The sequence below is a fragment of the Mustelus asterias genome, chromosome 3 (genome assembly GCF_964213995.1).
Source record: "Mustelus asterias chromosome 3, sMusAst1.hap1.1, whole genome shotgun sequence".
Lineage (NCBI taxonomy): Eukaryota > Metazoa > Chordata > Chondrichthyes > Carcharhiniformes > Triakidae > Mustelus > Mustelus asterias.
In genome coordinates this window covers 35587790-35614349 of record NC_135803.1, presented here as the reverse complement: position 1 = coordinate 35614349, position 26560 = coordinate 35587790, and the positions used below count along the sequence as shown (strand labels likewise).

The window sequence follows — 26560 nt, the reverse complement described above, 5'->3', positions numbered from 1 at the left end:
AGACCACGTTCATGATGAAAAAGACATGGAAGATGGTGATGGAAGCCAATTGCCAGTTGCTTCCACCATGCTGAGTTCAAACAGGTTACGACTGCACAAGATAACATGAGGAGGAAAAGGGCGAGACCAATCAATGACAAGGCACTTTTTGCTCAGCTGTGGGAAGGCCGGTATAGAACTTTCAGCAGTGAAGCCTATGGGTGGCACATTGGCGCAGTGGTTAGCACTGTTGCCTCACAGTACCAGGGACCCTGGTTCAACTCCTGTCTGTGCAGAGTTTGCACATTTTCCCCGTGTCTGCGTGGGTTTCCTCCGGATGCTCCGGTTTCCTCCCACAGTCCAAAGATGTGCAGATTAGGTGGATTGGCCATGCTAAATTGTCCCTTAGTGTCAGGCGGTCTAGCAGGGTAAATGCATGGGGTTATGGGGATAGAGCCTGGGTGGGATTGATGGTCGGTGCAGACTCAATGGGCCAAATGGCCTCCTTCTGGACTGTAGGATTCTAAATTGGATTCTATGATTCTAACTCCCGGCCTTTTCTAATGCAAGGCCTTGGCCTTTTGCAAGGTCAGGACATAGTACGGTGTGAACAAATTGAATAAAGACTTCTTCACACATTAGCTGCTTAACTCAGTTTCATTCATCATTTGAATCTATTTTTGATTTAGACCGCGTTTGTAAGCATATCAAAATGCATTAATGTGGGAATGGGGCCCCCTCCAAATCTCCATTTAACACAAATTTGGAGACAGTCTCCCTAGGATTCGACTCATTGAGATTTTACTGTTTATGATCACCATTCTGTACTTTTCAAACCTAAGCACACACAACCTCTTAAAAACTCCATGTAAGCTTCACCTCAGTAAAAAATTGCTATTTGGCCCCAAGCATCCCTTCCAATAATAGAACGCGAACTGTTGGAAGCTGAAAAGAAATATTGCATTACTAGTACTAACTGCACAGTAATAATACATCCTGGAAAACTGGTGCACTGCATATGCTGACTGAGAATCTGAATTCAACAAACAGTATCCCAGCTCTGGGCAAAAATAACAGCCCAAACCCTAGGCTTCAGGGGAAACAGAACAGCTCCTTCCCTGCTGCCATCTGACTTTTGAATGGACCTACCTCGCATTAAGTTGATCTTTCTCTACACCCAGCTATGACTGTAACACTACATTCTGCACACTCTCTTTTCCTTCTCTATGAACTGTATGCTTTGTCTGTATAACATTCAAGAAACAATACTTTTCACTGTATACTAATACGTGACAATCATAAATCAAATCAAATCGCCAAGGCCTTCAAGTAAAAACTTTAAGAAAAGGTATTCAAAGACAATGGAATAGAAAAATTTAATCGCATTGTGAAATGTGTCATTTTTTATTTTCTAAAATTGTACTTTAATTTTATTTGGGTGTTCGAAATATGAATTATTGAGAGAAATGGGAACTGGAAAACATGTCGATTAAACTGTACAGAAAGCATTAAGTGATGGGTGTGTGTCTGATATGTCTGTGCAGCACTAATGAGACCCTCCTCTTGCATGGAGATCCCAGATTTCTCTGTACCACAGCATCTGTAGTCGCTCTCTATTTAAATATGTTCTGCCTTTCTGCCAAAGTGGATGACCTCACATTTTTGCACATTATACACCATCTGCCCAAATCTTTGCCCACTAACTTAACCTTTCTTTGTCTCCTCCTCACAACTTTTTTCCTTACCTATCTTTGCATCATCAGCAAATTTAGTACCAATATACTGGTCCCTTCCTTCAAGTCATTAATATAGATTGTTAATTAACTGAGGCCACAGCACTGATTCCTTTAGCACCCCACTGGCTAATTTGCTAACCTGAAAATGTCCCATTTATCTTGACCCTGTTTCCTGTTAGTTAGCCAATCCTCTGTCCGTGCTAGTCATCCCAAACATCATGAGCTCCTACCTTGTGTAGTAAGTAACCATTTATGTGGCACTTTATTGACTGCCTTTTGAAATTCCAACCATTATTCATGTACTGGTTGTCCTTTATCCACACTGCTTGTTACATCCTCAAAGAACTCGAACAACGTTGTCAGACACAATTTCACTTTCACAAAAGCACGTTGACTCTCTGATTATATTATAATTCTCTAAATGTCCTGCTACTACTTCTGTAATAATGGATCCCAACATTTTCCCAATGACCGATGTTAGGTTAAATAGCCTATAGTTTCCTGCTTTCTGTCTCCCTCCTTTCTTGAATAGAGAAGTTACATTTGCAGCTGTCCAATCTACGGGGATATTTCCAGAATCTAGGGAATTCCGGAAGATTATAAACAATGCATCCACTATCGCTTTAGGCACTTCTTTTAATCTTCCAGGCTGGAAGATTGGGTAACTTTTAAAGATCAACAGAGAGTTACTAAAAAATTATGAAAGAAAACAAGCACAAAACATAAAAAAGGATAACAAAAGTTTCTATAAGTATATAAAAGGGAAGAGAGTAGCTAAGTGATTGTTGGTTCTTTGGAGGAAGAGACTGGGGAGTTAATCGTGGGGAACACAGAAATGGCAGAGACGCTAACTCAATATTTTGCCTGTTTTCATGGTGGAGGGCACTAGTGTCATCCCAATAGTAACAGGTGATGCAGAGGTAATAGGAAGGGAGGAACTTAGAACAATCATCAGCAATAGGGAACTGGTATGCAACAAACTATTGGGATTGAAGGCAGACAAGTCCTAAGATATTAAAGGAAATGGCAGCGGAGATAGTGGATCTTTTGGTTAATATTCCAAAATTCCTTTGATGCGGGAAAGGTTCCAGTGGATTGGAAAAATATGAATGTTACACCCTTATTCAAAAAAGGGAAAGAGACAGAAAGGAGGAAATTATAGACCAGCTAGTTTAACATCTGTTGTTGGGAAATTGTTAGAATCCATTATTAAGGAAGTAGTAACAGGATATTTTGAAATCCATCAGAGTCAACATGGTTTTATAAAGGGTAAATCACTGTTTGACTGATTTGCTAGAGTTCTTTGAAGATGTAACCAGCTAAGCGGATAATGGGGACCCTGTAGATGTAGTATATCTGGAATTAAGGAACGCTTTTGATAAGGTGCCACACAGAAGGTTAATATCGCATGAGGTTAGGGGTAATTTATTAGCTTGAATAGAAAACTGTCTAACTGACAGAAGCCAGAGAATCGGGATAAATGAGTATTTTTTCTGGTTGGCAAGTTGCAACTAGTTGGATGCCAAAGGTTCGGTCCTCAGGCCCGAACTATTTACAATCTGTATTAATGGCTTGGATACAGGGATAGAAGTACTATAGCCAAATTTGTAGGGGACACTAAAATCGGTGGGATAGTAAGTTGCAATGAGGAAATAAGAAATTTACAAATGGATAAAAAATAGGTTAGGCGAGTGGGCCAAAATGTGGCAGATGGAGTTTAATGGGGATAAGTGTAAGGTTATCCATTTTGGTTGGAAAATGGAAAAGCAACTTATTATCTTAATGGAGAGAGACTTTGAGGTACTTCGATGCATTGAAAACTGGTGTGCAGGTACATCAGATAATAAGGAAAACAAATGGAATTTTCACATTTATAGCTAAAGGAATAGAGTATGTAAGTAAAGTGTTGCTGCAACTATACAAGGCATTGGTGTGATAGTACCTGGAGTACAGGGTACAGTTTTGGTCCCCTTATTTGAGAAAGGATGTAGTGGCACTAGAGACAGTTCAGAGGAAGTTCACCAGATTGATTCTAGAGATGAGGGGTTTGGCTTACAAAGTGAGATTGAGCAGTTTAGGCCTATAATTTCTAGAGTTGAGAAGAATGAGAGGAGATCTAATTGAAGTATAAAAAAAGTATTGACAAAGTAGATGGAGAGTGGAAACCTCTTGTAGAGCAATCTAGAACAAGAGGTCATAGTTTTAGGATAAAGACCAGCAGATGGATGAGGAGAAATGACTTCTTTCAAAAGCTCGTGAATCGGTGGAATTCACTACCCGGGAGTGCAGTGAATGCCGGGACATTGAGTAAATTTGAGGAGATAGATAGATTTGTATTTAGCAATGGGTTGAGGGGTTATGGAGAACGGGCAGAAACGTGGAGTTGAGACCAAGATCAGCCATGATCGTATTGAATGGTGGAGCAGGGTCGAGGGGCTGAATTGCCTATTTCTGCTCCTAGTTCTTACGTTCTTATGTTCTCAAAACCTTAGGATGCAGGCCATCGTGTCCAGGGGACTTGTCAGCCTTTCGTTCCATTAGTTTTCCTAGTATATTTTCCTCTAGTGATAGTTCCTTCCTCTCTTTTGCATCTTGATATTCTACTATTCTAGAACACAGAGGACCAGCATTAGTGTATTGGGTCCATCATTGGTTAAGTGACATTTCTTCACCCGGATTGTTCTGAATCTTTGAAATTATCTACCTCAGAGGGTCGAGGATGTACCATCATTGAGCATATTCAAGACTGAATAGATTTTTGATTTCTCAGGGAATCAAAGGCTATAGGGAGTAGGTAGCAAAATGAAGTTGAAACAGAACAGCCATGATCATACTGAGTGACAGAGGAACTTTGAGGGCTCATAGGGTCTTTTCCTGCTCTTATTTTCTATTTTTATTAGAAACCTGAGTTTAGGGTAATTTTGTAGAAATATTCTTAAAAGAAAAAGGCAAATTCAGAACATAACTTCAAAGAAAGCTGAGGGAAATTTAGGGTTGGCATCAAGTAGCTTCGTTTTCTACTAAAATGATCAATACATGGACTTTCGGATAAGTAAAGGCAAAACAATCCATGGAATCATCTTTTAAAAAGTTAAGATAAGCAAGAGTGAAGGCTCCTTCAAAATAATGAGCTAACATAGGCCAAGTAAACCCTCAATTGCATTTAGCAGAGGAATCATCAGCAAAGGAATAAACTGGACTTAGAAAATTACATTTTAGTAGTCATTGCACTCGACTAAATTGGTACCAATTCTTACTTTTTTTTTAAAGTTTCATTATAACATATTCAAAATAAAGTGGCAATTTGACAAAAAAATCATCAAGAGTAGTTCCATCTGGAAAGCGCTAATCCAATGCAAAAACTCTTAACGTTAACTCCCAAACTGGGAGTCACATTAAAAATTATTTTATCAGCTAAATTGAAGGAACTCATTTAAATTCAATAAATTTATAGATGATGAAGTTTAGTTTAGAGAATTCTCTGCACACAGAATAAGAGATTAGCAATGCTGCTACTTTACCGCCCATCAAACCCCAGCTTACTTAAAATTCATAGAAAATTTTCTAGTAGTCTGCATTTTAAAATTAAACACACATGTTGCATTATGAAAGGAACACAATGTACCAGTTGAAGTATCTAGTTACTTCAAATCTACTTTGAACTGCGTAATATTATAATATGTAATGTGTTTCTAAGCAGTAGGCAGATAACACTTTATAAGTCATATGGGCAGAAATCCAGGTGGAAATAAGAACCTGAGGGTGCAAATTTCTTTAGAAATGAGAAGTGGAAGAACATCCTTTTTCTCTGTAATTAAAAACATGTAACTGCATAAATCATTCAAATTCAACATTACAGATTCCAGCAATTTTGTTAATTATGAGGATGATAGACATTTTTAACAAATACTTCACATGCTATATTTCCATGGGTACAACAGCCTATTGACACAACCAGGTTTGCTCACTATGGTACTTTCGTTAGCATCACTCATGGCTGTTTCTAACCCTTTATCATTGTGACAGATCCACTGAATGTGCCACTGTTGGTTGATAGCTCAATCCCACCCCACCCTCTGATCTAGTTCTACAGGTACCAATGCTGTAAAAGAGGGACATAGGCAATAAAAGTGATCGCATCATCACAAATGCAAAATATCACTAATGCACAATGTAAAAATAGCCTACAGGTGAAGAAAAAGCAATCTTGTCAACAGCACATTCAATAATTAATTTGAAATCACTTGAGAGCTGCAACAAGGCAGAATGCTTATTTATACAGCTTTATCCATTGAACAAAAGATAAAACCGATGCCTTGGTCAGACTGAACACAAGACACAATAAAAACATTTAAGCCGAGCATAAAGAGGCATAAGACTACTAACTTCAAAAGACTGAGTATAGACTAGAGAAACTAGAATTCCTCAATCTCCAAAATATGGTTCTGTGATTAGAAGCTAAAGGAAGTGTATATGATATTAAAGGTAAAGACCAAGCTAATCTACAGCACAATTTCAAAATGTACTATTGTACTAGGATAGGGGCCTTATGATGAAACTAAAAAGTTAGTACAGATGTCAGGAACAAAACTATGTACAAAGAATAATTACCACTTGTAACAGGAGTTTGGGTTGAACAATAAAGGCAAAAAAACTTGAACTGATTGATAGGAACACAGATTTTAGCAAGAGGCGGCCATTTGGCCTTTCGAGCCTACTCCCCAATCAATAAAATCATGCTGACCATGGTCTCACGCTCTACCTTCTAATTTCAATTCCAATTTGCAGTCTGCACCACCTCCACCCCCAATAAGCCCTGACTCATTTGTCTATCAAAATCTATCTAAATCAGCCATGAATAAATTCAATACTATATAACCAGAGGAATGCAAATCATGCTTTTGTTTGCACTCTGGATGAATGTTTTTTCCCAACTATATTGTTAGGGAGGCACGGTGGCACAGTCCAGCCTTGAGTGACTGTGTAAAGTTTGCACGTTCTCCCTGTGTCTGCGTGAGTTTCCTCCAGGTGCTCTGGTTTCCTCCCACACTCCAAAGATGTGCAGGTTAGGTTGATTGGCCATGGTAAATTGCCCCATAATTATAATATTGAATTTATTCCAGACTGATTTAGATAGATTTTTGACAGACAAATTAGTAAATACGTAGAGTTACGGGGCTAGGGCCTGGGTGGGATTTTTATTGCTGCAAGTTCAATAGGCCGAATGGCCTCCTTCTACACTGCAGGGATTCTATGACATTGTGATTTGCTAAAATTAACTCAATGCTATGCAGTCACCTCCCTCCCCCCACACCCCACAAAAAAGGACAACACTTCAATTATATCACTCCCTTCACCTTCTCAGCTCCAGTATAGACCACTCTAGATTTTCCACCTTCACATAAAACAATATCCTTTCATCACAATATCATCTCAATGAGTCCCAGTTTACCATTTCTCCAATGTGAGTTACCCCAAACTGCACAGTAAAATGGAACCCATTTAATTGCAATTACTGGAGACAACTTAGCAAATAAAACTGGAACTTCCAAAGTTCAAGGCTTTTGTGGCTCATAGAAACCTTCATTTGCCTACATTAAAAACATCTTGAAACATGGGTGAAAGCAGTCAAACATCTTTTAAAATTCTCATGTCTCGTGAGTTAGTTTTATTGCTGCAGTGAATTCTGTGATTTTCTTGTGGAAATCAGAAATCAACATCTGCATATTTCCATCCATTGTGTAAAATTCAATAAAGCATTTCACTATTCACCTAAACATAGCTTTGAGTTTCAGTTTCCTATTATGGTTTTAATTTCTTTCTTCATTATTCAAGACGTCAGCTTAAATTTAAGGATATTAGGAACCTGAGATTCAGAATTGCTGTGCTTTCATTACAACTAGCTTTTGAATCTTCAATTCCACCAAGCTGTTTAAAATATCCACTTACCCATAAAGCAAAAGTCACAGTACTTATAAAAACAGAAAACACTGGATAAACTCAGCAGGTCTGGCAGCATCTGTGGAGAGAGAAACACAGTTAAAGTTTCAAGTGCATATGACCCTTCTTCAGAAAGTTCTGATGATCGGTCACGTGAACTCGAAATGTTAATTGTATTTCTCACCTCACTGATGCTGCCAGACCTGCTGAAAGTATCCAGAATTTCCTGTTTTTATTTCAGATTTCCACCTTCCACAGTACTGTGCTTTTTAAAAAAAAAGTCACAGTGCTTTCTTTGTTGAACCGTCTAGAAACCTGGCTTGCATTCCTCCCTCACCCAAACATTTTTAACAACAGGTGGAAACCTGTTGTTAGGCATGCTGACCACTAAACCCAATCAGATTGAGTGGTTAAAGGTTTCTCATTAAAGCAGGATTTCTATCATCACATTGTGATCTCCAAATACTCAATTGTGATCAACAGGTCAATCAGCCCAGAGTCTCAAAAGGTCGTTGCCTGCCAAACAGAGCCAAAAATGTGCGAGACTCAAGATTCTCATAATGACAGGTGAATCAGTTCATTGCCTGCCAAACCACATCTAAAACACACAAGACTCAGGCACAAGGTTCTCACTGGACTAAGCTGGGTGAAAACAAAATGACAAGTGAGGAGCCAGGAACATCCAAGGGGGCAAAAACCTACCACTTCCACCAGAAATGGAAAAGTGAATTTCTTTTTACGAATGTCGAAGACAAGAACACTTGTCTTTAGGGGGCTTCAGTCAAGTCGGATTTTTAAAGAGTAGATCTTGTGCTACATTCAGATTCTTAAAGTGATCTTGTCCTTAAAAGGGTCGGAGACCACAATTGCTATACATAGAATTGTGTTAAGAAGTTATATTTATATAGCACCGTTAATATAAGAAAATATACTTTACAGGAACATTCTAAAGCATAATTAGACACTGACCCACATAAAGCAAAATGAGGGTAGATGGCCAAAAGCTTGGTACAACTAAGGGGGAGAGGTGTAGACTGGAATTTTACCGGCACGCCCATCCCAGAATCGGGACAGGTGAGGCTCGCAGAACAGAACTCTCCATTGGCCTCGGGCAGGATTTTACGAGCCTCGCCTGAGTGAGGTCGTAAAATACCGGCCATAGAGTCAGTGAGATTTAGGAATAAAATAAACTTTTCACAATTTTAAGTATGAAGAGCAAAAGTGACTTTAGCAATGATAATTAAAACAGGAATTGCAATTAAACAAGTTGTAAATAAGAGAGAGTTGGTGTAGGCTTGATGGGTCGAATGGCCTCCCTCTGCACTGTACAGATTCTATGATGATAGATGTCATCCTCAAGGGGCGGCACGGTAGCACAGTGGTTAGCACTGCTGCTTCACAGCTCCAGGGACCTGGGTTCGATTCCCGGCTTGGGTCACTGTCTGTGTGGAGTTTGCACATTCTCCTCGTGTCTGCGTGGGTTTCCTCCAGATGCTCCGGTTTCCTCCCACAGTCCAAAGATGTGCGGGTTAGGTTGATTGGCCATGCTAAAATTGCCCCTTAGTGTCCTGAGATGTGTAGGTTAGAGAGATTAGTGGGTAAATATGTAGGGATATGGGGGTAGGGCCTGGGTGGGATTGTGGTCGGTGCAGACTCGATGGGCCGAATGGCCTCCTTCTGCACTGTAGGGTTTCTATGAGGTGTAACTATATTTCATCAACACTTGAATGAAATATTGCCTCAATCAAATTCATGGTACATTTGTTTTATACTCAAATGGCGAATCCTTTGACAAACAAAGAATTCAGGAAAAACTCAGCAAGTCTGGCAGCATCTGTAGGAAGAGAGAACAGAGTTAACATTTTGAGTCTGTTATGCTCCGTTCAGAACTGAGAGGGGGAATATCTTTTAGATGCTATACTGTAGCTGGAAGAGGTTACAATTAAAGTGTAGCAAATTTAAGAATAAGAAATAGATGATCAGTTGTGGGGTGCAGGGGAGGGGAAGATGTGTTTCTGCATTAACACAAAAATGTATGGGATATAAAGAAAGGAGTTAAGATGGAGTAGAAAGGGAGAATCTTTTTTGTTTTTTTTCCATCCACAATCCTTTTAAAGTGTAAGTATTTGCACCCCTAAATATTTATTCTTCCACAAGAAAAAACCTACAATTTAAAATTTCCATTCTGTTATTTTCCCCAAAGTACACTTCACAGTTATTTAAGTTTAACTGTATTTCTTACATATCTGCCAAGTCCCCCCCAATCGGTCTATAATCTACCTGCATTCTAAGACATTCCTCCTTATAAAAACATAGTAAACAGGAGAAGGCCATTTAGCCCATCGAGCCTACTCCCCCATTCATTGCAATCAAGATTGATCTTTTATCTCAATGCTATATTCCAGCTTTCTTCTCATACCCCTTTATGGCTCATCCTGAAACTGTGACCCCTTGTTCTAGACAGCCCCAGCCATCATCCCTGTATCCAGTCTGTCCAGCCCTGTCAAAATGTTATACATTTCAACGAGATCCCCTCTCATTCTTCTAAACGAAGGTGAATACAGGCCCAAGCAACCTAATCATCCTCAGATGACAAGCCTGTCATCCCAGGATTCAGTCAGATGAACCCACTCCCTCTATGGCAAGTATATCTTTGCTTGTATAAGGAGACCAAGACTGCACGTAATACTCCAGGTGTACAGCTGCAGTAAGACAGCCTTGCTCCTGTACTCAAATCCTCTTGCAATGAAGGCCTACATATCATATGCCTTCCCAACTGCTGGCTGCATCTGCATGCTTGCTTTCAATGACAGGCGTTCAAGGACACCCATGTCTCTTTGTACATTAACATTTCCCAATCTATCACTTTTAAAATAATACTTTGTCATTCTGTTTTTCCTACCAAAGTAGATAACTTCACATATTATGTTGTATCTGCCATTTATTGCCCACTCATTCAACTTGACTAAATCGTCTTGAAGCCTCTTTACTGCCTCCCCATCACACACAGCTCTACCTAGTTTGTGTTATCAGCAAACTTGGAAATATTACATTTGATTCCTTCAGCCAAATTGTTGATACATATTGTGAATAGCTGGGGCCCAAGTACTGATTCCTGTGGTACCCCATTAGTCACCACCTTCAACTCTAAACTTATTCCTACTTTGTTTGCTATCTGTTAACCAATCCTCAAGCATGCCACATCAACCCCAATCCCATGCACTTTAATTTTGCATACTAATCTCTCATGTGGGACTTTATCAAACACTTCTTGAAAATCCAAATACACCACATCCACTGGCTCACCCTTATCTATTCTACTAGTTGCAAGCCTTAAAGAACTCCAGTTGGTTAGTCAAAATGAGTTCTCTTTCATAAGTCCGTTTTTATCTAATCCCGTTGATATTTTCTAAGTGACCTGTATCACATCCTTTACATTGGATTCTAGCATTTTCCTTATGACTGGTGTGAGCCAATCGGTCTGTAATTATCTGTTTCTTGCCTCCCTCATTTTTTTAAATAGTGGGGTTAAGATTTGCCACTCTGCAAAGTACTTGGATTGTTCCACAATCTATAAAAAATTGGAAAATGACAACCAATGCACCCATTATTTATATGGCCACCTTCTTCAGTACTCTGGCCCTGGTGTCCAGCTTTCATTCCAACTAATTTCCCCAGCACAAATATTTTTACTGATGTAATTTATAGTATCAACTAATTTTGCATAGAACTGAGTTGATTACTGCAGGTTTTCTCAATGTAGTTGTAACATAATGACTTAGAAAATGAATGTATTATATGCATACTTTCCATTCTGATTACTAACATTGGTGTTACCCTTGACCACCTTAGGATAAAATCCATTTTAGCTTCATTATTTTATAAGATTCTTTAAATTGTGAACACATCTCTTCATGTGTCTTTGTTTGGATGTCTGCACTAGCCATCCAGTATTTTTGCAGAGCTGTTTTTGTCTACGCCAAAAAAAATGTATTAAATGCACTGTTCAACTGACGTTTCAGGTGAAGGATGTTAATGTAATGGAACAGTTCAGAGAAGGTTCACCAGACTAATATCTGGAATGGGCGGGTTGTATTATGAGGAAAGGTTGGACAGGCTAGGTTTGTGTCTGCTGGATTTTAAAAGGATAAGAGGCGGCTTGGCTGAAACATACAAGATCCTGAGGGGTATTGACAGGGCGGATTTGGAGAGGATGTTTCCTCTTGTGGGAGAATCTAGAACTAGGGGTCACAGTTTAAAAATGAGGGGTCACCTACTTAAAAAGTAGATGAGTAGAAATGTTTTCTCTCAGAGAGTCATGAGTCTTTGGAACTCTGTCCTTAAAAGGTGGTGGAAAAGATTCTTTAAGACAGAGTGGATGGATTACTGGTAAGCAAAGGGGTGATAGGTAGTCAGGGATGGACAGGGTGCAGATCTGAGGTTGCCATCAATCAGCCATGATCTTATTCAGTGGCTGAGCAGGCTCCAGGGACCAATTGGCCTATTCCTGTTCCTTGTTCATATGTTTTTAAGACAGGATTTAGGACAAACACCTACCTCACGAAATTTAGTTGAAGTTTATCTTCTCATTAGAAATTCAATTGAAGAAATCACACAACATAGTGTTAGTAATGTCAACAGTCACATGAATTAAATTAAATGCTTATATTTTCAAAGCCAGTGATAAATATCACTGATGTCACCAAATTAACATCGTTCAAGTTTTGTTTGCTCTGGCAGAAATTATCTTGCCAGAATACAGATAATATCAAAAAGCAAAACACCGCAGGTACTGGAAATCTGAGGAATACTGACAGTGGGTCTGGTCTGGCAACATCTGTGGTGAAACAGAGTTAAAGTTTCAGGCTGATGGCCTTTCTTCAGAGCTGAGACCTAAACCGACAACTGTTTTCCTCTGCACAAAAGCTGCCAAATCTGCTAAGTATTTCCTGCTTTTAATGCACTTATGGGTTTGGGTCCGAGTAGAATTTTGTCAACTTTACTCTGCCAACACAACACGAACTTAGATGTCCCATATGTGTTAGATACTTGTAGAAAATTTAACAAGTAGAAATGTAAAACTGAACCTAAACATAATCATGAGACAATTTAGAATGGAGAACTGAAAATAAATCATGGATACATTTTTTTTTAAAAGAGTAACTTCCTTGTACTAGTAACTCCCTTGTACTATCATCAATCAAGTAACTTATCTAAAGTTAGTTTGGTGTGTTATCACACAAAGTCGATTAAAGTCCCTTAATGCTCAGGAATAGTCAATAATGCTTTTTCAGAGTCAGACTGTCTAAATAATTGCAAATTGGAACAAAATATCAACTCCAAATGAAATAAATGTACTTGCTGCAGGACACTGACAATCATCCCTCTAGGTAATGTCACCGGAGCAGCTGAATAGCAAAAATAAATGACAGGACTGGCACACAGTAAAAGTCAGTACAATTTTAATTAAGATAATGGAAATACATTTATTGTTTTTAGAATGAAGACAGGGCGGGGTGTTTTTGAATAGAAATTATTTGTTAACACCCCAGGCTTTCCTTCCCCTTCACGTATAAATCTGCATGACACTTTGGCATCAAGATCAAGGGAATAATATCCATTGTAATTTTACAAATTACGTTATATCTTAGTTTGGAAAATATCCTTTCAGCTCACGCAGCAGAAATAGCTGCCCTGGTGATCAGCCCTCTCACGACATGACACCCGGCTTCACACATATAGGCAAGTCAGTTATTTTGCTTCCATACAAGTGCCACACAAGCGTATTCAAAGAGCCTTGATCCTGATGTCAACTTGCATTTGTGTAACCCCTCTAGTGGTGTGATAAAACATTCAAAAGTGGTCTATAAAGGGGTTATCAAACAACATTTGATGACAAGCAATACAAAAATCCTTCTGATGTCCATATTATAGAACAGTGTCTTCAGCCCATTACTATACTCCTTAAACACTTACGCCAGTGTGGGCAAATTCCGCTCCAACTCCATTTTCAAGTTTGCTGATGACACCACCGTGTGGGTCGGATTTCAAACAATGATGAGACGGAGTACAGGAAAGGGATAGAGAGTCTGGTGAACTGGTGCAACGACAATAATATCTCCCTCAATGTCAGTAAAATGAAGGAGATAGTCATTGGCTTCAGGAAGCGTAGTGGAGGACATGCCTCTGTCTACATCAACAATGATGAAGTGGAAATGGTCAAGAGCTTCAAGTTTCTAGGTGTTCAGATCACCAATCACCTGTCCAGGTTCCTCCATGCTGACGCTATAGTTAAGAAAGCCCACCAACGCCTCTACTAGAACAAAGAACAGTACAGCACAGGAACCGGCCCTTCGGCCCTCCAAGCCTGCGCCAATCACGTTTACCTATCTAGACCAACCATCCCTCTATTCCCCGTTTGTTCATATGTCTATCAAGATAAGTCTTAAATGTGGCTAATGTAGTTGCCTCAACCACCTCACTTGGCAGTGCATTCCAGGCCCCCACCACCCTCCGTGTAAAAAAACTTCCCCCGCACATCTCCACTGAACCTTGCCCCCTCTTGAACTTGTGCCCCCTTATAATTGTCATTTCTGTCCTGAGAAAAAGCTTCCAAATGTTCACCCTCTTGTAATTTTATAAACTTCTATCAGGTCACCCCTCAGCTTCCGTCTTTCCAGGGAGAACAATCCCAGTTCATTCAATCTCTCCTCATAGCTAATACCCTCCATACCAGACAACATCCTGGTAAACCTTTTCTTTACTCTCTCCAAAGCCTCCACGTCCTTCTGGTAGTGTGGTGACCAGAATTGGACACAGTATTCCAAATGTGGCCTAACCAACGTTTTATACAACTGCAACATAAATTGCCAGCTTTAATACTCGATGCCCCGTCTGATGAAGGCAAGCATGCCACATGCTTTCTTCACCACCTTTTCCACCTGTACTGCCACTTTTAAGGATCTGTGGACCTGTACTCCCAGATTTCTGTGTGTGTCTATGCTCCTGATGGTTCTGCCATTTATTTTATAGCTCCTACCTGAATTGGATCTACCAAAATGCATCACCTCACATTTGTCCAGATTAAATTCCATCTGCCATTTCTCCGTCCAATTTTCCAGCCTATCTATATCCTGCTGTATTCTCTGACAATTTTCATCACTATCTGCAACTCCACCAATCTTAGTATCATCCGTAAACTTGCTAATCAGGCCAGCTACGTTTTCTTCCAAGTCATTTATATATATTACAAACAGCAGAGGTCCCAGCACTGATCCCTGCAGAACACCACTAGTTACAGACCTCCATTCAGAAAAACACCCTTCCACCGCTACCCTCTGTCTTCTATGGCCAAGCCAGTTCTGAATCCATCTAGCTAGTTCACCCCTGATCCAGTGAGATTTAATCTTTTGCACCAACCTGCCATGAGGGACCGTGTCAAATGCTTTACAAAAGTCCATGTAGACAACATCCACAGCCCTTCCCTCGTCAATCATTTTTGTCACCTCCTCAAAAAACTCAATTAAATTAGTGAGACATGACCTCCCTCTACAAAATCATGCTGTTTGTCGCTAACAAGATCATTCAGTTCCAAATGTGCATAGATCCTATTCCTAAGAATCTTCTCCAACAATCTCGCTATCACAAACGTCAAGCTCACTGGCCTATAATTATCCGGGTTATCCTTGCTGCCCTTCTTAAATAACAGGACAACAATGGCTATTCTCCAATCCTCTGGGACCTCACCATTGGCCAACGAAGAAACAAAGATTTCTGTTCGAGGCCCAGCAATTTCATCTCGTCTCCCTCAGTAATCTGGGATAGATACCATCTGGCCCTACTTTCTCAGGAGGCTAAGGAAATTCAGCATGTTCACTACAACTTATTTTTTTTACAGAGGCACCATAGAAAGTATCCTTTCCGGATTTATCACAGCTTGGTATGGCTCCTGCTCTAACCAAGACCGCAAGAAACTACAAACAGTTGTGAACATAGCTCAGCCCATCACACAAACCAGCTTCCCATCCATTTACTCTGTCTACACTTCCCACTGCCTCGGAAAAGCAACCAGCATAACCAAAGCCCCCCCGGACATTCTCTCTTCCACCTTCTTTGTTGGGAAAAAGATAAAGTCTGAGATCATGTACCAACTGACTCAAGAACAGCTTCTTTGATTTGATTTGTCATGTGTTAGAATACAGTGAATAGTATTGTTTTTTGCATGCTATACAGACAAAACATACCATACTTAAAGGAAAGCAAGGAGAGAATGCAGAATGTAGTGTTACAGTCATAGCTAGGGTGTAGAGAAAGGTCAACTTAACATGAGGTAGGTCCATTCAAAAGTCTGAAGAAGCTGTTCTTGAGTCGGTTGGTACGTGTCCTCAGACGTTTGTATCTTTTTCCTGTTGGAAGAATGTCTGGGGTGTGTGGGATCCTTGATTATGCCAGCTGCTTTTCCAAAGCAGTGGGATGTGTAGACATAGTCAATGGATGAGAGGTTGGTTTGCATGATGGACTGAGCTTTGGTCATGACCCTTTGTAGTTTTCTGTGGTCCTGGACAGAGCAGGAGCCATACCAAGCTGTGATACAACGAGAAAGAATGCTTTCTATGGTGCATCTGCAAAAGTTGGAGAGAGTCGTACTGGACATGCCAATTTCCTTAGTCTCCTGAGAAAGTAGAGGCGTTGGTGGGCTTTCTTGCCTCTAGCGTTGGCATGGAGGGACCAGGACAGATTGTTGGTGATCTAGACACCTTGAAACCTGAAGTCCACGACCATTTCATCCCTGTTGACGTCAACAGAGGCATGTCTTCCACTATGCTTCCTGAAGTTGATGACTATCTCCTTCATTCTGTTGGCATTGAGGGTGAGATTATTGTCGTCAAACCAGCTCAACCAGATTCTCTATCTCTTTCCTGTACTCCATCTCATCATTGTTTGAGATCCAACCCACTACGGTGGTGTCATCAGCAAACTTGAAAATCGAGTTGGAGGGGAATTTGGCTACACAGAGTCATAGGTGTATAAGGAGTATATTAAGGGGCTGAGGACACAGCCTTGTGGGGCACTGGTGTTGAGGATGATCGTGGAGGAGATGTTGTTGCCTCTCCTTACTGATTTGTGGTCTTTGGGTTAGGAAGTCTAGGATCCAGTCACAGAGGGAGGAGCCAAGCCCCAGGCCACGGAGTTTGGAGATGAGTTTTGTCGGAATAATGGTGTTGAAAGCTGAGTTGTACTCAATAAAAAAGGAGTCTGACATAGGTGTCTTTTTTATCTTGGTGCTGCAGGGTTGAGTGTAGGACCAGAGAGATGGCATCTGCTGTGGACCTGTTGCAGCGATAGGCGAACTATAGTGAATCCAGGCAATCTGGGAGGCTGGAATTGATTTGTGCCATGACTAACCTTTCAAAGCTCTTCACAATGATGGATGTTAGAGCCACCGGACGACAGTCATTAAAGTACGCTGCTTGGCTTTTATTTGGTACCAGGATAATGGTCGTCTTCTTGAAACAGATAGGGACCTCAGATTGGCGCAAAGAGAGGTTCTTCCCTGCTGCCATCAGACTTTTGAATGGACCCACCATATATTAAGCTGACCTTTCTCTGCACCCTAGCTATGACTGTAACACCCTATCCCTTTCTTCTCCCCTATCTATTCTACGAACGGTATGTTTTGTCTGTTTGATGCGCAAGAAACAATACTTTTCACTGTATCCCAACAGATGTAACAAAAATAAATCAAATCAAATTGTCTATTACACCAGTAAAATGGGCAAGATTAATTAGAAGGCGGCAAATGCTGTTATAATCTTTGGCAACAATTGGTGAGTCGCCCATTATCAATCAGTTCAAAGGTTCTCCTGACCAAATGTAAACCAAGAAGCAATAAAAGCGTTTTCATACTGGGTATGTTCAATTTATAGAAGTTACACCATTCCACAGTTAGAAACCTGTAAGTGAGTCAAAAATTGGAAGCGACCCAAAAATATTATTTTGGTTTAAACTATTTCATCGCCTCCTTTTCTGAAAGCATTGACGTCTTGAAACAATATATTTCACAGATACCAGCCATTCTCCATAATCCCACCAAGCAGTCATGCTGCATTTAAACTTAGACAGTAAATTTTAGATGAAGTCACAAATCTTAATTTCAATTAAGTCTTCTGATCCAAACTAGAAAAGTGCCTCCTTCAAATATCAAAGACTAGGAGTTGTTACGAGAAGTCTTCTTAACTACAAACAATATTTCTGGACTATTAATGTAATTATAGCTGAAGTTCAGAGTTGTGCTAGTTATTGTCAGAAGAATTGAAGTATACTGATTGGCAGATTACACTAATATTTTGTTACGTGCAAATTTTGTCAATCACTTGCACCACTATGGAGTTAAGTCTACCAAAACCGCACTTAGCTCATTAGCATTGTTGTACCCAAATATAAAAGAGCAGATTTTTTTTTTAAAGTGCTGAATAAACTTAAATTTATGATTGAACTTTTAAGCACAGCAGGTCTCCAGTAACTTACAATAATTCACTTTTGTTAATTTCTTACCAAATGATTGCTGTGTATTTTCCATATCTCTGAATGCTTTTTTATTGCATTAGAATCAGTGGCATCAAAAAGATAAAAGCTGCATTTTATTAAACATGCTGTGCTTAATGTGCATAAATGGCAGTCTGATGACTTCAAACTTTAATTGGCATAACATCAGTACGATAGAGGAGCATTAAGAAGATAGATGATGCATGTTCTGTGTTTTCTTCAGGCTCTGAATGTTTACGCTAATTTCTGCTGGTTTTACATGTATTCTGTTATGTGCTGATAGGGTCTCAGGACACTTAAGCGCAAGTTGCCACTAGCAAGATGTTATTTTACTGCTGGCCGAATTCTGTGAATTTGCTTTAGATATGTAGATAGGTACAGACACAAAAATATGGATCTCAATGACTTGGCGGTTTTATTTAAAAAATAGAGTATTATCCCAAGTAGTTTAGCATTGGAAGCAGTTCTGAAATCAGCAAGGGATCAGCAGTGCTATGGGGTATCTATAAGTAAATCAATGCATTTTCCTTTGTGCGAGCCATCGCATTGTGTACCTGATATTTCCCCAATTTTCACCTTGAACATTTCTTCTTTCTTACTTCTATCTTTGTGTTAATATTGTTGTGATGTAGTTACTACTTCATGTTTCTGTGTCTGCTTTGCTCTTCAGTTCCACTGATGTTTGTTGGCACTGCTGTTTAACTTTGTGCTTGATATTTCTGTCCTGATTTTGTTTTCAGTCCCTTTTTCCCAAATGTCTGTCAGTCCAAACAGCCCTCCCCCAAATTTCTCTTTCATCTTCTCTTTCTTTCCTTCCTCAACATTTTCCCTTTTGCTGCATGTCATCTATCTGCAATAGTTGTTAAGATAATCATCATAAGAATCTCCAATGACAGCCTTTAAAGCCATGCAACAGTTAGAGTATAGTGTTGAGGAGCAGGAGGTCTGCAACTGGAAGCTTTTTTTCTTCAAGCCAAGCGGCCAGTTCTTTTATTTTTTTCTACTGTCATAATGGAGGGTGGCAAGCAGGGACATAAACTGAGCGCAGTTACAGTGTGACAGTGAACATAAACAAATGGGAAGTGAGCACTTCAGAATTTAAAATAGTTGCCACAAAAGTGGCACCAAAATACATGATAGCTAGAAGCAAAATCTGTTGTCTGGAATTGTATGCAGCTTTTTTTAAAAATAGGAGAGTATTTAATTTCCCATCCTATTATACACCCAAAATCAAAAATAAGCATTCAGGTGAAAGGGGTAATGTACAGGATGAAAGTAGGCCAGCATGTAGAGGTAATGTATGACTGACATAGGAAATTAATTATGATTTTCATGCAATCCTTATAACTTAATACAATTAAACAGCAAAATTATGAGGAATTTGAGAAACAGTTGCTTACATAATGGTTTTTGTTATAAATATTATCACATGATTTACTTACAAGAATTTAATTTTTTTAATATTACCAAGTTGTGGAACGCGAATCATCAAATACATTCAAAGCTAAAAGAGACATATTTTTGAACTAGGGGGTGTAAAGGATTATGGGGGACAGGGAGGAACTTAGAGTTGAGGGCAAAATGAGATCAGCCATGATCTTATAGAATGGTGCAATAGGTTTGAGGGGCTATAAGGCTTACTCCTGCACTATAACTTACGTTCTCAATCCGTCTCCCATCATACCATACATAGAGAATCAAAATTGAGGGCTGTTTTCAGTGATGTCTGATCACAGGAATGGGAATAATTCAAAAATACAAAAACTGTAATTTATAAGTCATATATTGGTTTTTATATTTACATATAAATATATGTATCCACATTTATAAACTAAACTGTGTAAACATCTCACACTAATTAATTCCTCTCGTAATGGTTGTATTGCACCACAGCGTATGGCTGCAGGAAGTAATTACAGTTTAACATGTCCATATGCCGTTGTCAATATAAATGTAAATAGAAGAACATGGGCGGCATGGTGGCACAGTGGTTAGCACTGCTGCCTCACAGTGCCAGGGACCCGGGTTCAATTCCGGCCTCGGGTCACTGTCTGTGTGGAGTATGCACATTCTCCCCGTGTCTGCATGGGTTTCCCCCCACAGTCCAAAGATGTGTGGGCAAGGTTGAATGGCCATGCTAAATTGACCCTCGTCTCAGAGGGTTAACAGGTTAAATATGTGGGGTTACAGGAATAGGGCCTGGGTGGGATTGTGGTCGGTGGGCTGAATGGCCTCCTTCTGCACTGTGGGGATTCAATGAACAATGTTGTTGCAATTATGAAGTTTATTTTGGACTGGATTTTTAACATGTTAAAAGGCAAAGGGGATCATGTGGCAATTCCAAAATCTGTCCAAGAACAAGTCTAGGGACTGACTGAACAAGGTGCAAAGCTATACCGATAGCAAATAGACTTGCTAGCTTCAAGTTTTTGGGGGCAAAAGAGAAAAAGAGAGATAGGAAAAGAATAGTAGTTGGTGTGGTAAGGAAAGAGGAGAGGCTGCAGGTTCTTTGAAAGCTAGTTAAGTTGGATGCAGAAGGCGATGGTCTCTACTCGAAGAGATGCATTCCACGGTAATCTAGCGAATCCAGGAGATTTGTCCTGGCATGGCCAGGGAGGAAGACAAATCATCAGAGTAAGCTTTCCTACTGATAGTGGATTTGGGGATCTCACTGAAAATTTAGGGAAGCATCTCAAGACCGTCACTCGAGGTTACTACTCATTGAAATGGGTAAACATGAACCCTTTGGAAGCTGAAAACAACTGTGGGCTGTTTGCTAGAATGATTGTAATTCTGTGAACAGTGAAATGTGTGCTAAAAGAGCATTTCTTTCTACAATTTGAAGAATAAGATGCCGACAAAAAATGTTTAGTTAACAGTGTTCTTAGTCATTGTATTAAATAGTATTGTATTATATAGCTTATATATGGAATGACTTTCTCACAAGTCTGTCGTGTGGCACTGTGTCAAATGCTTCTGAAAGTCCATGTACACCACGTCAATAGCATTACCCTCATTGACTCTACTACCTCATCAAAAAACTCCAAGTTAGTTCAACATGATTACTCCTTTCGAAATCCACGCTTGACGCTTTCGAATCAACCCACATTTTTCCATGTGACTACTAATTCTATCCCGAATAATTGTTTCTTAGAAGCTTGCGCACCACTGATGTTAAACTGGCTCGTCTGTAATTGCTGAAGCTATCCTTACAAACGTTTTTGAACAAGGGTGTGACAATTGCAATCCTCCAGTCCTCTGGAACCTCCCCTGAGTCTAGGGAAGACTGGAAGATTATGGCCAGCGCTTCTGCAGTTTCTTTCTCACTTCCTTTGATATTCTTGGTTGCATCTCATCCAGTTCCAGTGGCTTGGTGGTAAAGATAGATGCAAAGTATTCTTTTAGTACCTCAGCCATGCCCCCAGACTCCATGTCTAAATTCCCTTCTAAGTCCCTAGTCGGCTCTATTCCTCCTTTTACTATCTGTATGCCTTTAGAAGACTTTGGGGTTCCCCTTTAGGATACACTGCCAGTCTTTTCTCACAATCCCGCTTCACTTCTCTATTGTGCTTTTTCACCTCCCCTTCAAACCTTCTGTATTCCTCTTGGTTCTCAACTGTATACCTGGCCCCTATTCTAAGCACACTTTTCTTCCTAATCTTAATTATGATCCCCTTTTTCATCTGGGGACCTCAGGATAGTTTGCCCTATCTTTCCCTTTTAAGGGTACATACCTTGATGGTGTCCAGAAATAAACTCGGCTGTCTGCTTCCTGCTCATCGTTGAAGTGATCAGTTGCAGAAAATAATGATGTGTAGCAATTGTATTAAGATATAATTGGGTTCTGTCGCAAAAGAGCAAATAATTGCCCTGGCACAATTTCCTGTTGCAACACTATTCTGTTGCAACACTCACTGGAAAATTAACATAGCTCCACCCATTAAAACCAATGGTGGTCATATATTTCCTGAATTAAGTAATGTTTTCTTACTTGGACTGATAAATAATGGGGTGGGGAGCAGGCAGCAGTGAGATTTGTAAATTCAATTTACAGATCTCTAGCCTTTCTAAATGGTCTTTGACTTGCAGTAAACGTATTAGGGGTATGGTTTTTCAGTCAGTACTGCTATCGTCAAATACTTGCATAACAATGCCGAAAAAGGTTTAACACAGGTAAAATTAACACAGACGTTAGATAGTTAGGAAGATACCAAAGCAGGAAGTGCTATCCTTGTGCCCAGGGCCAGCAATTCTATTCTTGTCTAGCAAGTAGAACAAATTAATTTCTGGAATTAACTAGTGTTAAGAGAACATTACCAAATTAATCATGTCTTACATATGTGTGAACTGGTTTGATTGAAATTATGAAGCTGTAAGAGGAGACAGTGTTGATAGCCTAGAATATTTTAATCATTACATGCCAAGTAGCAAGGTATTTTGTGTTTGTTTTTGTGTAGTTGGGGAAACAGTAGGGAACAATTCACTAGGTCTGCAAACTGTCATCTCTAGTCAGGGCTGATTTCTTAGATATCCACATGATAGTAACTACTACCTATCACTTCATAATTTCATACAAATCTGTACAGAATCATGATATTTTTCCAGTTTTAAATATTGTGAAATTGATAAATGCCAATTATAAGTCACACATTTGCAGTTGAACAATTCATAGATTGAGAGTTTTTACTGAGTTTGGCAAAGGTTATGTGGAAACATATTCTTGTGGCAGTGAAAGGATGGTGTTTTTTAATCTAATATTTCTGTTGAAGTCAGAATTGCTATCAACATTACAAAGTAACTGCACCATCAGCATTACGGGATCAATAAATGAGTCCAACAGGTTTATTTGGTAGCACAAGCCACTAGCTTTCGGAGCGCTGCTCCTTCATCAGGTGAGTCACCTGATGAAGGAGCAGCGCTCCAAAAGCTAGTGGCTTGTGCTACCAAATAAACCTGTTGGGACTTTAACCTGGTGTTGTGAGACTTCTTACTGTGTTTATCCCAGTCCAATGCTGGCATCTCCACATCATCAATAAATAAGCCAAGGCTATGCTGCTTCTGAATTACTACTTTCTGCAGCGTATCCTAATTAGAATGCTCTGAAATTTTGGACTAAGTTAGCAATGGGGAGATGATTGTGCAAAATGTCAAAAGCTACAATGTACGGTAGTAATCTCAACATTGCAGAAAATTCCACCCCAATTGTTTTGCTCTTCCTCATGCTCAATTCCAAAAGAATTCTGACTCTGCTCTGAGTTAGCACCAGACAGGTAAATAGGATTTGAGAGATGTTTAAATGTTGCATTCAAAAAAAATTAATTTATACAGGTTTAAAAGTCACATACTGCAGTAATTAAGGATGTTTGACACAGGTACACAAACCAACATGCAGAATGTCAGTTAGATACCCACTTCAAAGAAAATCAATGCATTCATCCCCGATTCGTTATACCAACAAATGAGGAGGACACTCAGTAAAATGTACACCTCTGCCATAGTGTTAACTTGATGTTCGAGACTTTTCCCTGCCTGCTTGATGATCAAAGGTTTTTAAAATCTTTTTATTAAGAACTTCGATCGCACTGAAAATGCTTCAAGTCAATTCACATCCGACAATCTGCTTTGAAAACTCTGCATTTCGACAGCTGTGACAAATTTCACCACAGCAGCTGAGACAATCCACAACATTCTAAAACAATCAACGACATTCTAAATAAAACAACCCACAACATTCTAAAAAAAGGCTACTTGTCCAATCTCAGAAAGTTAATGGATCCTTTAAAAAGGTTTCCAGGATCAGAGTTGGACCTGCATCTTCACCAAAAACTGATCAGTTCTTTTTTGATACACTACCTATGTACCGAGTTTCATTGAAATCCATCCATCAGTTTCTGATATATATTTACAAACAAAAGAGATTAACAAATAGGGTTGAAAATATTACCTCCACCCACCTGTGGTAGAAGTAATCACAGTCCCTATTCATTTTGATTGGGTTAGTTTTGAAGGAAAAGCAACGTGTGTGGTTGACAGATCGACTGACGTCACTGATTTAGTATTGAGGCAGCCATCAGACTTGCTCGGAACAGTGAAAGAAAAGAACAAAGAGACACTTATGCAGTCACCCAGTCAGCTGGGTTGGAGATGGAAGCATACAAATGAGAGGAAACGCAGTTGTAAAAAGCCCAGAACTAGTCTGGATAAGAAGCCTGACCAGAAAAGTTCAGCAGAATAGTACGGTATATTTTTATTACTTTACACCCCAAGAAGGGCTGTGTAATTAGTTGACTCAAGTTACGATTTGATTAATTTGATTCATTGTCTTCCATGCTAATTTCAAAGTCAGCCTTGCCCCAGTTGGTAGCATTCTCACCCATGTCAGAAGGTTGTGAGTTTAAGTCCTAATATAGAATTTGAGCACAAAATTCAGGACTGACAATCTAGTGCAGTACTGAGGAAGCAGTGGACTGTTTCAGGTACCAGCTTTCAGAGAAGATGTTAAACAGAGGCCTGTCTGCCCCCTTAGGTAGTCACAGAAGATCTTACAACACAATTATATAGAAAGGTTATCCTCTATGTTTTGTCCACCATTCATTGTAAAAAAAAAAAGAATACCTCAGTATCATATTGCCTTTAGTGGGAGTTTGTTGTGCGCAAACTAGCTGCCATGTTTCCTGCATTACCGCAATTCAAACAGTACTTCATTTGCTGTAAAGCACTTTGGGATCTTTGGGTGGTCATGGAAGAAGGCCTTATACCAATGAAAATCTTTCTTTTTTCTGCAATAAGCTTAAGAATTCATATCTGACCACAGCATATTAAAAAATGCATTTGGAAAGTAACACATATGATTACATCTGCAAAATGCATAATATTCAGTCCAGAGCACAAAAGGTGTATTTCTACACCTCTGATATTAGGCAGCATTCGGAAAAGAGAACAATCAATTGAAGCATCTGTATTTGAGGAAATGAATTTTCAAATGGGATTAACTCTTGGAACATTTTGCAATCTGATAAAAATTAATCCATTAATACTTATAACAGAGAAATTCAACAAGGTTAAACAGTGAAATATATATTCTATTGCCTTACTTTGCACATAGTTGACATTGGTTTTCTCTGGCAGAGTAGATTCTAAATCATGAAGCACAGCAACTTGGTCTCCAATGCAGACTCCATCAGAATATTGAGTTACACCCAAGTTTTGGTCATTTTTTCCTTTGCCCCTCCTTCTATTTCTCTTTTTCTTATTAATCTGGGATTCCATCTCATTGGTTATTTGCACATCTGTTCTCCCTAGATCAATATCCCGAATACAGTTGCCAAAGGTTTGCTTTTGTTTTGGCAATGCAGAATCAGAGTAATGATCACTATCCCCAGCAGTTGCTGTTTTCACAAGTCCTGCAAACTCTTTGTGGCGATCTGAATGTGTTTGTGGGTGGACTTGTTTAGGCCTAGTTTCTTTGAACATAACTTCATTTCCTGATTCAGTATCTCCATCCTGGCTGGTGTTGATATCTCTTTGTTTGTTTTGCTTTCTGGTCATCAACCCTTGCTTCCTCATCGAAGAGTCAAGCATATCTGTCATATCAGCATCTCCAACTTCTTCCAAAAAATTAGCAGACATGTTTGTAACTAGGGCAGGGCTATTAATGTCCACAGAATGACTGTATTTTGCAATTCCTCCTAGATTTTGTCCATTATTAACATTCTTTGGTTGTATCGCTTCCACTTCTGAAAGATTCAAAGCAGTCCCAGGGGTAATTCCACTTTCATCATTTTGGTCCATATAATTGATCTGCTGAGCAAACTGGTTTAGATATGCTCTAAATCTTCCACTACGGTGCTGATTTACCAGCCTGGAATAAGCATTTTTTGGTGGATAAATAATCTTTCTTGCCTCAAAAGAGGGAAACTTTTCCTTTGTTTGTCCTGAATGATCCATTGTTGATGTTGACAGTCACAAAAGTGAAGCTGTGGAGAAAATAACATTCATGAGTATCTAATATAAATAACATATTATCCTTGAAAGTCCAAAATTGAATATTTGCAATAGCTTTAAAACAATGCCCCATCACATAAAAATGTTTCATAAGATAAAGATGTTTTGCTCAATATTTAATCATGTTTATTCAAAACATTTTTGATTTTCATCTTTTATTACAGGTTTATTACACATTACATTCCTGCAGGCTGGAAAACATGGTCTTTGGATAAATAGAACAATAGGTCCTTCAGACCTTCAGCCTACAAATTTCAAAATAGACAAAGCAACAAATAAGAAACAGAAAAGCAATAGGACTGATTTGCATGGTCTTCAAGACAGTATTGCAGGGCTTTAGGTGCAAACATGACATA

The 26560-nt window shown here is 39.4% G+C and overlaps 1 protein-coding gene across 2 annotated transcripts in view; it reads right to left on the bottom strand.

Moving 5' to 3' along the window:
- Window positions 1-26560, bottom strand: part of dis3l2 (DIS3 like 3'-5' exoribonuclease 2) — a 248192-nt gene that overhangs the window by 218625 nt on the left and 3007 nt on the right. The window contains exon 2 of one of the 2 annotated variants that reach the window (XM_078207700.1): window positions 25295-26176. In XM_078207700.1, the coding sequence (XP_078063826.1) occupies window positions 25295-26147 (853 nt within the window). In that variant the 5' untranslated portion in view covers window positions 26148-26176. Of the gene's footprint in view, window positions 1-21934; window positions 21985-25294; window positions 26177-26560 lie in introns of those variants that run through there. The other variant, XM_078207706.1, reaches the window with a different exon arrangement.